This window comes from Macrotis lagotis, chromosome X, assembly GCF_037893015.1.
Source record: "Macrotis lagotis isolate mMagLag1 chromosome X, bilby.v1.9.chrom.fasta, whole genome shotgun sequence".
In the NCBI taxonomy this organism is placed as follows: Eukaryota; Metazoa; Chordata; class Mammalia; order Peramelemorphia; family Peramelidae; genus Macrotis; species Macrotis lagotis.
Genome location: NC_133666.1, coordinates 245,448,538 through 245,461,742, shown reverse-complemented (window position 1 = coordinate 245,461,742; position 13,205 = coordinate 245,448,538). Strand labels below are relative to the sequence as shown.

The 13,205-nt window shown below is 32.7% G+C and overlaps 1 protein-coding gene across 3 annotated transcripts in view; it reads right to left on the bottom strand.

Moving 5' to 3' along the window:
* Window positions 1–13,205, bottom strand: part of POLK (DNA polymerase kappa) — a 107,537-nt gene that overhangs the window by 44,556 nt on the left and 49,776 nt on the right. For all 3 annotated transcript variants that reach the window (XR_012472451.1, XM_074206842.1, XM_074206843.1), the window contains one exon: window positions 2,784–2,936. Coding sequence is in view for 2 of the 3 variants with exons in the window: in XM_074206842.1 (XP_074062943.1) it covers window positions 2,784–2,936 (153 nt within the window). In the remaining variant the exon portion in view is untranslated. The remainder of the gene's footprint in view (window positions 1–2,783; window positions 2,937–13,205) is intronic.

The following is a 13,205-nucleotide window of genomic DNA, read 5'->3' as shown; positions in this document are numbered from 1 at the left end:
CAAGGCAGCAAACACTCTGATATAAATTAAAGTACAAATCATGTTAAACATTTCCACACTAGTAATGTTGTAAAAGAAGAATCAGAGCAAAAGGGAAAATTCACTCTCTCAGAGGTTCTTAATGTTTATTTCTGTGACAGAACCTTTCGGCAGTCTACCAAAGCCTATGGATTCCTTTTCAAAATGTTTTTAAATGCATAAAATAAAATACCTACTATTGCAAAGGAAACCAATTATGTTGAAATAAAAATATATTCTTTTGCCATTTTTTTTGCTAAATACATTTTGTCCACAGGTCTCTGGGCACCCTTGGATAAATTTCAAGGGATCTGTGAACAAAATGATAAGAGTTCAAGTCATTTCAGGATTGTCTCAGGGTGTTGGGGCACCAGAATCGCTGCTCTAAGCTACCTCAAATCCCAAAACTAGTGAACCTGAATTAGTTTTGTTGGGATTTTTTTTGGGGGATGGGATGGGGGAAAGGGGGATGAGAGAGAGAGAGAGTGAATATCATGCCAGTAAACATGTCTGGATTGTATCTAGATAAGACTCCAGGTGAACTTCAACCAAATCCTCAGGGGCTTAATCACCACCTTAATTCTCTCTTCATCATTAGGTATGAAAATCTTAAGCAATAGTTATCTGGGAGTCTGAGTCAGTGAGAGCCCACACTGACTCCATGCTGAGTCATCACAAAACTTCAACAAGTGGGTGACACTTATCAATAGGTCACTCCATATCCTATGACAGGCAAATTCCCATCATGAACTCTTCTAATCTTTATGCTTCAAAAAGAAATTATCTGTTGAAGTACTAAGAAGGAATCACTTAGGTATTATCGTTCTTATCCACTTTAGCCTTATTTCTTCCACAGTTCTCATCCTCCTCTGTTGTACCACTCCATTGCAGCCTCTAGATCCTTCTTATATTATTAAAATAAGTTATCTTAGATTTTCTCTTTAAAATTTTTTCCATTGTTCTTGAAACTTGGTTTTTCCCATAAGACTTATAATCCTGACTACCCTCTCCACACCAAGTATACCTTTCTGCTTGAATTCCAAGTTCTAGACCAGGAGGAAGAATAAACAAAATCTTACAACCTCATTCCCACTTTCAGACTCTCCCTTTGCTCATTTCAATAATATCTCTTTGGGGTTCATTCCATCATTCTTCTCTCTCTCTCTCTCTCTCTCTCTCTCTCTCTCTCACACACACACACACACACACACACACACACACACACACACACACACACCCCCTATTAAACATCCCATAGGCATCTCAAATTTAATATATCTAAAATAGAACACATTTTATTTCCCCTTCTCCAAACATTTTTGTTGGTGGCATTATCAAGTTCTCAACCAGTCAACCAGGCTAACAATTTTGGAGTCATAATCCCTAACTTTTCCCTTCCCCTTATTTCCCACATCTTATCAAATGTTATAAGCTGTCTTTCTTGCATCTTTTCCATTTTCTCTACTTATACAACTTCTACCATTCATATAAGTTATCCCAACAGCCAACTTGGCTTTCTTGTTTCCAGTCTCTCCCTTTCTCCAATCCTTTATATATGTGTAAAATCAATATTCTCAAAACAGATATGACCAGGTTTTTCTACTAAAGAATCTTTGCTGACTTCCTAATGTCTCTAGAATAAAATGTATACTATTCAGACTGGCACTTATTTAAAGCCTTGCATAGTTTAGTTCCTTAGTTTTCTAGTTTTATTTCATGTTATTCCTCTTTCTGGACCATCTGTTCTTTCCCCCCCACCCCCCGCCTTGGTTTTTGCAGGGCAATGGCTTAAGTGACTTGCCTAAATCACACAGTTAAGTAAGTATTAAAGTGTCTGAGGCCAGATTTGTCTTTTTTGTCTTTTTTTTTAAACAAGGCAATGGAGTAAGTGATTGCCCAAGGTTACATAGCTAGATAATTATTAAGTGTCTGAGGCTGGATTTGAACTCAGGTACTCCTGTCTCCAAGGCCAGTACCCCATCCACTGCACCGCCTAGCTGCCCCCCCTGAGGCCACATTTGAACTCAGGTCCTCCTGACTCCAAGGCCAGTGCTCTATCCCACTGTGCCACCTAGCTGCCCCAGGACCATCTGTTCTATTCTAAACTGGTCTACCAGTTGTTCCCCATAAACATTCCCTGCCCATCTCTACAAATCTGCATAAAAAAATCTTCTAAGTCTAGAATGTAACCCTCTTTTAATCTCTGAATAGGCAAAACCCTAAGTTCTTTCAATGTATCACATTTTACTTTCCAGAATATCCACAATAGGTCTTTCCTGTTATTGGTACTTTCCTCCTCTTATATGCTAATTCACACCATACACACATACACACACACACACACACACACACACATACACACATATTTATTTACTTTTATATATTTATTGAGGCAGCTAGGTGGTCCAATAAATAGAATGTTGGGCCTGGAGAAAGGAATCCAGCCTCAGAACATTTACTAGCTGTGTGACCTAGGGCAAATTTCTTTACTGTATTTGCCTCAGTTTACTCACCTATAAAATCGGCTATAGAAGGAAATGGCAAAACACTCCTCTATCTTTGCCAAGAAAACCCTAAATAAAATCCCAAAGAGTTGTAATGACTGAACTATAATACATGTCATACATGCCATCATTTCACAGGATTCATTATTCACATTAATTGGAAGCTAGCTGTAATTTGGAATGGAAAAAACTAGAACTTAAATAGGAAATTCCTTGACTTTGCTGTGACAACATTTTTCTTGGTCTTTGATCTATACTTACCAGCATACTCATTGATCCTACTGCGATAGGTTTATTCCTCAGTTCTGGATTGTCTCTCATTTCTACAGCTGCATAGAAAGCATCCATGTCAATGTGTATTATAGTGCAATGCAAGTTACGGTTCTGTTCCAATTCCATTGCAAGCTTGTCAACCTTAATGGAAAAAAATTAATTTTAAATATTTTGATACTGAAAAATGTTAGCACTACCATATTGCTACTTTTAGAAGAAAGGTATTGAATCTGAGTCAACAGAAAAAAAATCCATAAGTTATATTCAGAACCAGAGAGGACAATATCATGTTGCACCTCAAACTGTCTATGTAGTCTTTTTTTTTAATTTTTTTTTTTTAGGTTTTTGCAAGGCAAATGGGGGTTTAAGTGGCTTGCCCAAGGCCACACAGCTAGGTAATTATTAAGTGTCTGAGACCAGATTTGAACCCAGGTACTCCTGACTCCAAGGCCGGTGCTTTATCCACTATGCCACCTAGCTGCCCCCATGTAGTCTTTATTACTTGACCACAACATTCTTTTTTTTTTTTACTTAAGTTAAAAATTTTATTTTTGGCTGCAAATTCCATTTTTTCTTATTTCCTTATTTTCCAAACTTTTGTTTTAGTTCCAAATTTTCTCATTACCTCCACCCCTTTCTTTTCCCATCATTGTAGAAGAAAATAAATGTATATACACATATATGTCACAAAATATTTCTGCATTATTCATGTTTTGAAAAAAAAGCACTTCTTTTAAAAAAATTTCTTTGCATCATGATCCAGTAAAAAATTTTTTAAAAAATTCTTCTTTCTCCAAAATTGTATAATTTATCAACATCATCCAAAACTGATGGATAATGAATATTTAGAGTTGGTTCTAAATCTGTATACTTAAGAGTTATGCAGAGAAGAAATTGAAAAGATTATTGATCATGTGTGACCACTGTAAAACGTATCCAGCATTCCCACAATAGTGTTGGAATGAACAGCTGCATAAACAGTAGCCAATTCTGATTCAGCAGTTGAGTCAAAAATCAGGATGACTTCCCAGAATAGACCAAGGATCATATTATAAGTTAGTTTGGCATTTTAATCCTGAGCAGTGACTGATGTAAAGAGGATATGAAATTGAGGTGCTACCTTTCCTCTCAATATTCCCATTTCAGGATGGGCAATCAATTCAGATTTTAAGTTTGGCTGAGAAAATAGAAAGTGAATGCAAGATGGGGCCATATATTGAACAGCAGTGTCACTTTCTACTTGATAGTTAGCTAAATTTCCATTCCTGAAAAAAGAAATGCAAAATGTCCTTTATAAGCAAGGGAAAAAAGATGATGGCATATTGCATATACTGAACTGCTTTTTTTCCTCTTCTTTTTGATATTCTTTGTTTCAAAGGATGAATTGCTAATCAGGAGAAAGAGAAGAAAAAGATTCAGAAATTCAAGGATATATAAAAACAAAACATATCAATAAATTTTAAATAGTGGAAAAACATTCTTAATAGGATGGATTTGTCAAAGGGCAGGTAGAAAATTGCTTTCATATATTACAACACAAGGAATTCGTTCATTTAATCAGAATTTGATCTCTTAGAATCATTATGACTATTAAGCATAAAAAGAGAAATGATCTCCTTTACAATTAGGCTTCTAATGAGGTTAGCACAAGACATAGCAGCAAGTAGTCTACAAATATTGTGATATACAAAGAATTACTTTCCATCAACAATATTAGCAAAAACTATACCCTAGACTATGGAGCACTTCCAAAATACAATTTTCAAAACAAAAAGATTTTATTGAAATACAAAGGCGAATGAAATAAATAGCATTTTTTCCTCTCAGACTTTACACCTTCAATTAAAATGATTAATGTAAAAACTACAGGCAGAAATATAAAGCAAGTGAACAGAATTAAGCTTAGAATTTATGAATATCACTATTTGAAAAGGAAAATGAATTAATGGTAAATTCAAGCCAGGTCTTTTATGTAACAATTTCATTTTAGCCAAAACAATGGTCAGTCAAAATGAGGAAATTCAAATCTTTAACATTTGTGCCTTTGAATTTAACAAAGTATTACAGTTAATAGTAAAGGGGGGGGAAAGTTGAGTAGAAGGGAGAATTCTTTAGACCTTTCTATACCTCAATTTTTAAAGTCTGCAAAATGATGAGATTAAACTAGTTTTCCAAACTCATTAAGGGCTCTAAAATTCTGTTAATGTTTTTTTCCAGTAAGGCTAACTTCCATTTACTTTGTATTAATTTTGTGCCTAGTAACATATATATATATATATATATATATATATATATATATATATATCATACATATATTTTTTATATTTAGTCTCTGTCCATAAGAATATAAAATATAAGCTAGAATATGATTTGAGACAGAATATATCTTTGCATTCCCATGACTTAGCACAGTGGTAAATGTTTATAGTAGTAAATGTTTAATACCTGGCTGTTGATTGATTCATTGGTTGAATATTGCTAAGTCCCTAGAAATGACATCTTCCCAAGGAAAAGTTTTACAAAGATATGAATCATTTTGCATAGTTATCAAAGAAAGACATATCCTAGCAAGAAGAAAATCACATTTTCTGCATTACATAAAAGGCAAAAAAAGTTCTGTATTCAGTTTATAAAGATACAACCACTCAGTTTCCAGGAAACAAGTAACAGTTTCTAATACTAGGCTTTTAGGGCAGATCTGAAAAGGTTGTGCCACATGATCAGAGACAAGAATAATTCTTTGAGAAAAGTCAATGAAGTTGAGGACTGAATTCTTTTGTGATACACTAAGCCTTCACATGTAGTAGATCTATCTATCATCTATCCATCTATCTATCTATCTATCTATCTATCTATCTATCTATCTATCTGGATCAATTTTGGTAGAAGATCAGCGAGACACAAAAGAAGATCACTAAATAAATAGGAATTATTCTCTTTGGAATCCATCATTCAAAAAGAATTCACTTAAAGACTTTATAGGAAGAGGATTTTTGGGAGGCCCCTTTGTCAGATAGAGGAGCTCCAGAATGTGAGAGGAAAGAAAATGGCTCACAATTCAGTAGCAAATAACATTACATAAAATAGAAGAAACCATCAATTTTAAATTAGGTAATACAATTTAACTAGCAATCTTGCTAACAGAGAAAAAAGAAGGTATGCAACTAATCTTTAGTCACTTGAAAAGGCAACAACATTTGTTTAAACAATATCCTTTAATTCCTTGTGGCATTCATTTGTCCACTGCTAAGCCATAACATTTTTGTAAGGAATAATCAATTGGTTTAAAAAAACCTCAAGTACTATTTAATGTAACACAGGATAGCTAGATGGCACAGTGGATAGAGTGCTGGCCCTGGAGCCAGGTGAACTCATTTTCCTGAGTTTAAATCTGGCCTCAGACAATTTACTAGCTGTGTGACCATGGGAAAGTCACTTAACCCTCTTTTCCTCAGTTTTCTCATCTGTAAAATTAGCTGAATAAAGAAATAGAAAAACATTCCAGGGTGGCTAGGTGGGAGGACTTGAGTTCAAATCCAGCCTCAGACACTTAATAATTACCTAGCTCTGTGGCCTTGGGCAAGCCACTGAACCCCACCGCCTTGAAAAAAAAAAAGAAAAAAGAAAACCACTCCAGTATCTCTGCCAAGAAAACTCCAAATGGGTTCACAAAGACTTGGACATAACTGAAAATGACTGAGCAACAAATGTGGTATAGAGACAAAACTGAAAAATATCAGTCTACAGATACACAGGCTTAGAAATTCATGTATATTTCTCTAGACCAGACCCTGCTAAAACCCTAAATCACCATGACACAAGGTGATACATAGGCTTGGTAATTCATGTATACTTTTCTAGACCAGTCCCAGCTAAAACCCTAAGGTCTCTCCATAACACAAGTGATGTATATCACCATGCCAACATAGTTGCAATCATGGCTCTCTCAAGTACTAAAGCATTAGGAAATAATTATTACTGGGTTCTTTTTCACAAAAGTAATTATCGGCATCATAAACTGCTGACTATGAAGGAATGACGACCATTCTCTGAGACCATGTTAAAAAGATAATTGAGAAAATCAATGATCACAAAGAATTTTAAAGTATGTAATACCTTTAAGTTCATTTTAAAATGCAAAGTATATTTCAAAGTTCAATAACTGAAAAGTGATATTCTAATAAAAATAATCTGAGATTTTAATAAAAATGTTCTGAAAAGGGTTGGGAATCTATGGTGTCACCTAGTTTTTATCTCTATCATTACAATTACAAATAAGTTAGCTTGGGAACTTAGCCTGGGCAAGTCTACTCTTGCAATATTCTTGGTAGGGCCTGCTTGATGAGTACATGATGGAAAACTACTTACCACTGGGTTTTTTGCTTTTGCTTCTTTCCTGTCACTAGTTTCTCAAAGGGAAGGAAAATGATAAACATAAATTAAAGCACAAGACATAAATCTAAAATTAAACTAAGTAAAGCCAAAAACAAATTTTAGTAAGTTTCATAAAAATGCAATTATGACCCATAGCATTAAGACCATAATTTTTAGGAATGAATTCTCTTCTGTCAGATAAGTATATCTCTATTATGACATTAATAAATGTAGGAAATAGAATTAAAAGAAGTAAAAAAGACTTTATGCTGATTTTTAGATTACATTTAGCAAGGATATAGTCATTTAGGAAAAAATGGCATTCATCCTGGATTACTATTCTTTTGGATATAGCTTTAAAACTGGTACAAAACTAGAATCTTGTCACAAAGGACATCATGTCTTCTTTCATTACAAAAGCCCATACTATAGTTTCTTCTACCCACACAGAAAAGCAAAATCCTCTCCTTAGAATAAAGAGTGGAATGGCACCTTAGATCTCCCTTCTTTGCCAAACCAAGGAAATTTATCTGTGATAGAAAACACATGGCATAATTATAGCTGTCAATGCATCTCAAGATACTAACTCTTATTTTATTTTGATACAAATTGATTTAAAAAACCTGTGGATACAATAATGCTAGAATAAATCCTTTGTTGCCTTTTCCTTATATCTCTTTAATAAAGAAAGCATGATATCATATAATTCCTTATCCCTATAGAATCTTCTTTCCAGTTTCTCTCCAGTGTTAAATCTCCAAAATCCAGCCCAGATACTATGTCCCCCATGAAACCTTTTCTGATCCCCTAAGCCAGAAAAAATACCTCCCTCTTCTGAACTCTCAAACATCTGGTCATTCATGAGAAAACTGGGTGGAGAAGGAAAAGAAAGTAGAGAGAAAAATAGGATAGAATGTAAGATAATGTTAGTTTTCTTTATCCCAAGGAATGGTTAAATTTGGGGAGTGGGGGTGGCTATGCTGAATGACTTCAATGCAAAAATAACCACAAAAAATATTTTAAAAGAAATTTTTTTTTCTCCGATGTGCTTTATCATATTCCAACTCACATTAAAGTTTTTTGTGTTACTATCTCATCCTATCTACTAGATACTGTAAGCTTTGATGGCAGGAATTCTGTCTTACTCATCTTTGAATCCCCTAAAATAACTAGCACAAGTTTGTACTCAGTAAATATTTATGCAATGAATGGATAGATGAAAGAATAAAATGGGAAGAAAGAAGTTATATAGAGAACAAATAAAGAGTTTATGAATAGAATCATTAAAGCTAGATTTAAAAAAGAAATAGCAGTTACAGTGAAGCTTCTATAAGGTTGGTCTTTAGTAAAAAGAAAAAATACACGAAACAAAAATGAAACAACTGTTTTTGTGTTGTATTTCAATTGTCCCAAAAACATAAAGCAAGATAAAGTTTCAATAATTAAAGGCAACTTATGGAGATTAAAAACAAATAAATATATATATATAAACAACATAAGAATCTAGAAAATAGAAGTGAGAGATATGCTTGTCAGTTGAAGGAAGGGGTGGGACACTTGAAAAATCTTAACACTGAATCATTTTCTGGAAGGGGAAATGGTAATAAATAAAAGCTAAATTTAAAGGCCTGTCCAATAGGGAAATAAATTCCTATATCTTATTCACATAATATACTGGCAGATGATCTCTGTGCACATAACTATGGTGGAAGTGAATCTTAATAGTTGCCAAGAGGAAACCTTCTCAAATTCCACTTCCCTCTCTGATTCAGACATTCCATTTTCCTCTATCTTTAACTTTTACTGACCCACATCTGAACTCATCTCTCTATGTCTAGCAGTTTTACAGTACTGCTTTTATAAACTCTCTCTACTGACATCCTACTGATGCTTTTTTCCTTCCATTTACCTTATTACAATTTTACTTTTGAAACAGACTCAGTTCCACTCCAGATTCTGAATATGTAAGTCAACCTAGTATGTTATATTTAAAAGAGAAAGTCATTAATTTTAAATATCAAATTTCCATGGCACAACAAATGGTAATATAGATTTTGTACTTAAATTTCTTCCTTCTTAGATTAAAAAACTCTAAATTACTAGAGGAAAATAGAGATCTACATTGTGTATAATTTCCTTGACAGAGTCTATCTATACATAAGTAAACTATACACTATAGCATGGAGCTTTCTTTATGATTGATACTTCAATCAAATCAATCTTTTTTGCTTTAAAATTAAAAAAAATTCGGTTAACATTATCTCCCATCTTCCCAAAAATGAAATAAAGAGAAAAATAAAACTTTTGAAACAAATATATTAAAACAAAACAAATTCCCCAATTTGTCATGCATCATTCTGCAATGAATTCCTCAACTGAAGTGTCCTTCATCACTGGTCTCTAATTGTAGCTGGTCATTGCATTGATCAAAGCTCTTAATTCCTTTAAAGCTGCTTGTCTTTACAATGTTGTTAGTCTAACATACATACATACACACACACACACACACACACACATATTGTTTTCCTGTTTCTGTTCATTTTACTGCATTAGTTCATAAAGTCTTCCCAGGTTTTTCTGAAACTATACTCTTCATCCTATTATGTTCTTATGGCACAAAAGTATTCTAATATGTTCAAATACCAAATACCATAATTTGTTCAGCTATTCTCTAAATGACAGGAGCTGTCTTAGGTTTCTAGTTCTTTGATAGCACAAAAAAGAGCTGCTACAAGTATTTTTGCACATATGGATCCTTTTCCTTAAAAAATATTATTTTATTTTATCAAGCATCAAGCATTTATTGTCTGCTCTTACATGGAAAAAATAAAGAACCCCTACACTACAAACATACAAGTAAGCAAAAAAAATCTTCCCACACTACTCATATCCAAAAAATAAACTATATTTTTTGTATATTAGTTCATTATCTCTTTGTCATGAAGTGTGTAGTGTTTTTTTTCAGTATATTGGAATCAGCATTGATAATTTTTTTTTTTTTTTTAGTTTTTGCAAGGCAATGGGGTTAAGTGGTTTGCCCAAGGCCACACGGCTAGGTAATTATTAAGTGTCTGAGGCCAGATTTGAACTCAGGTACTCCTGACTCTAAGGCCAGTGCTCTATCCACTGCACCACCTAGGAGCCCCTAATGCCACCTAGCTGCCTCTGGATGAGAATTCTTAAGACTTCCCTCACTCTCCATCAGTTCAGACAGTTTTCCTAAGTCTCTTTGAAACAATCTTTTTTCCTCATCTCTAATACAAAATAGAATTTCATTGTATTCACAATGAGCCCATCTCCAGATGATGGGCATTTTCTTAATTTTCAGTTTTTTGCCACCACAAAAAAACTGCTATAAATAATTTTGTACAAATAAGGCCATTTCCTCTTTCTTTGATCTCTTTTGGTTATGATCTAGTTGTGTATTGTTGCCTAAAAGCTGTCATTTGGTAAGATTTTATGCTTAATTCTAAACTGCTTTCCAGAACCAATTCATAACAGTTCATCTATGATCCTGCTTTCCTACAATCCTAGTAATATTTGCTATTTTCTTTTTTTCTCATCTTTTCCAATTTGATGGGTGTGAAATGGTACCTTAGAATTGCCTGAATTTCTCCAATTAGTAACATTTTGGAACATATTTTCATATGGTCATAGCCCAATTTTCTTCCTGAATTTATTCATATTCTGAGACCATTTATCAAATGGGGAATGTGTTTTATTCTTATGATTTTTTTTGTTTGTTTGTTTGGGTTTTTTTAGTTTTTTTTTGGCAAGGCAATGGGGTTAAGTGGCTTGCCCAAGGCCACACAACTAGGTAATTAAGTGTCTGAGGCCAGAGTTGAGCTCAGGTACTCCTGACTCCAGGGTCGGTGCTCTATCCACTGTGCCACCTAGTCGCCCCCTATTATTATGATTTTGAATCAATTTCTTATATATCTTGGAACATGTGTCTTTTATCAGAGAAATTTGCTGCAAAGATTTTTTTCCCAATTAATTGTTTTCTTTTTAATTTTGGCTGAATTTTTTGGTGCAAAAACTTTTCATTTTATATGTAGTCAAAATTTGTTTTATCTTCTGTGATCCTCTCTTATTTACCCCTAATTTGATCATCTATTATGCCACAATTGAACACATTAAAAAATAGGTGTAGCAATTATGATCTTGAGACAAAGCAAAGCAAAAATACTTAACTTAAAAGATATAAAAAATATACATTTTGTTGAAAGGTACTATAGACTAATAGAAACAAATTCAAATACAATGAAAACTTTCTGGCCTTATACCATCCTAGAAACCCAAAAATTAACAGTACCTATGTAATACTGTATTTTCATTTATTTTGTTAAACATTTATTTTATTCTGGCAGAGATCAACAAGTTTTTCCCCTCTGCCATAGACAGTTTAAAGTCATTTAAAAACTTAAAATTTATGTCCTGAATGCCAGAGTATCTAAATATTTAAAAGAAAAAAAATTAATTGCAAAGAGAAACAGTAAATCTACAACAGTGGGGGAACTCACTAACCTTTTTAAGCTAAGCTAAATTTTACCAAAAAAATAAACAAGTTAAAAATATGAAGAGGAATTTTTAGGTTTTTGCAAGGCAAATGGGGTTAAGTAGCTTGCCCAAGGCCACACAGGTAGGTAATTATTAAGTGTCTGAGGCCTGAAGAGGAATTTTTAAACAGAAAATATAACAGACCTCTGACAAGTATGTGATGGAAATGGGAAGGAGTATACATATTCTAAACCATGTATGGTATCTTTACAAAAATCGATCATATATTAGGATATAAAAAATTTTAAAATGCAAAAAATCAGAAATATTAAACACATCCTTTGTTGAATACAATGAAATAAACACTTTATTAAAGAAAGGGCTACTGAAAAAGCATTAAAAAGTAACAGAACACTAATTTAATCATAAAAATTGATGAGTTAAAGATCAAATGATAGAAAAGAGATGTCGAAAATGACAATAATGAGAAAAACATACTAAAAATTTTGAGATGCAGCCAAGGCAATACTTAGGGGAAATTTTATAGCTCTAAACATTTTCATTACAAAAAATGTTTAGAGCTATAAAGAATAGATCAATGACTTGGGCACAGTTAAAAATCTCCAACAAATTAGGTAACTCAAATTAAATACCAAGTAGAAATCCTAAAAATCAAGAAAGAAATTTTCAAAATTTAAAGAAAAACCCTATTGAACTAATAAATAAAACTAGGAACTTAAAAAAATTCATTACCTAAGTTGATTAAAAAAATCAAATTGTCAGTATGAAAAATGAAAAATAAAAATTTTCAACAAGTAAAGAATAAAGAATATTTGCCAGGACTATATCAATAAAACTGATAATTCATATAAAATTATGAAATATTCAGACTAAAAGAACAAGTAATAGAGAATTTAAATAAAAGTAATAAGAAGAAAAAATGAACAAGATATTCATGAACTCTTAGAGAAAAAGAACAGGACTATAGTTGATTCAAATATGAATTTTGTTAAATTTTCAAAGAACAATTCATTCCAATACTGGATCCTACCAAAATCCTTGCATAACATAAATATGGTCTACATATGCAAGCCAGGGAGAATTAAACCAGAAAAGACTGCAGTTAAATATCTATAGTGAAAATTCATGTAAAATAGTTTTTAAAAATTAATAAATAGGTTAAAATAAATTATCACAAAGATAATATACTATAATCATGTTGGATTTATGCCAAGATTTGTTTAATATTAGGAAAAGTATAAACTTAATTAGCCACATTAATTAGAAAAACAAAAAAATGACTTTTTAACACATATAGAAAAACCTTTTGACAAAATACAATAACTATTTCTGTTTTAAAAAATCCCCTGGAAAACATAGGAATAAATAGGCCTTTTTTTTAAAGATGATAAGTAGTATATATCTAGATCCATGAGCCAGCATTATATGTAACAAGAAAAACTGGAGTCTTTTTCCAATAAAACCAGGGGTAGATACAAGGATACTCACAGTCATAACTTCTATTTGACAAAGTAC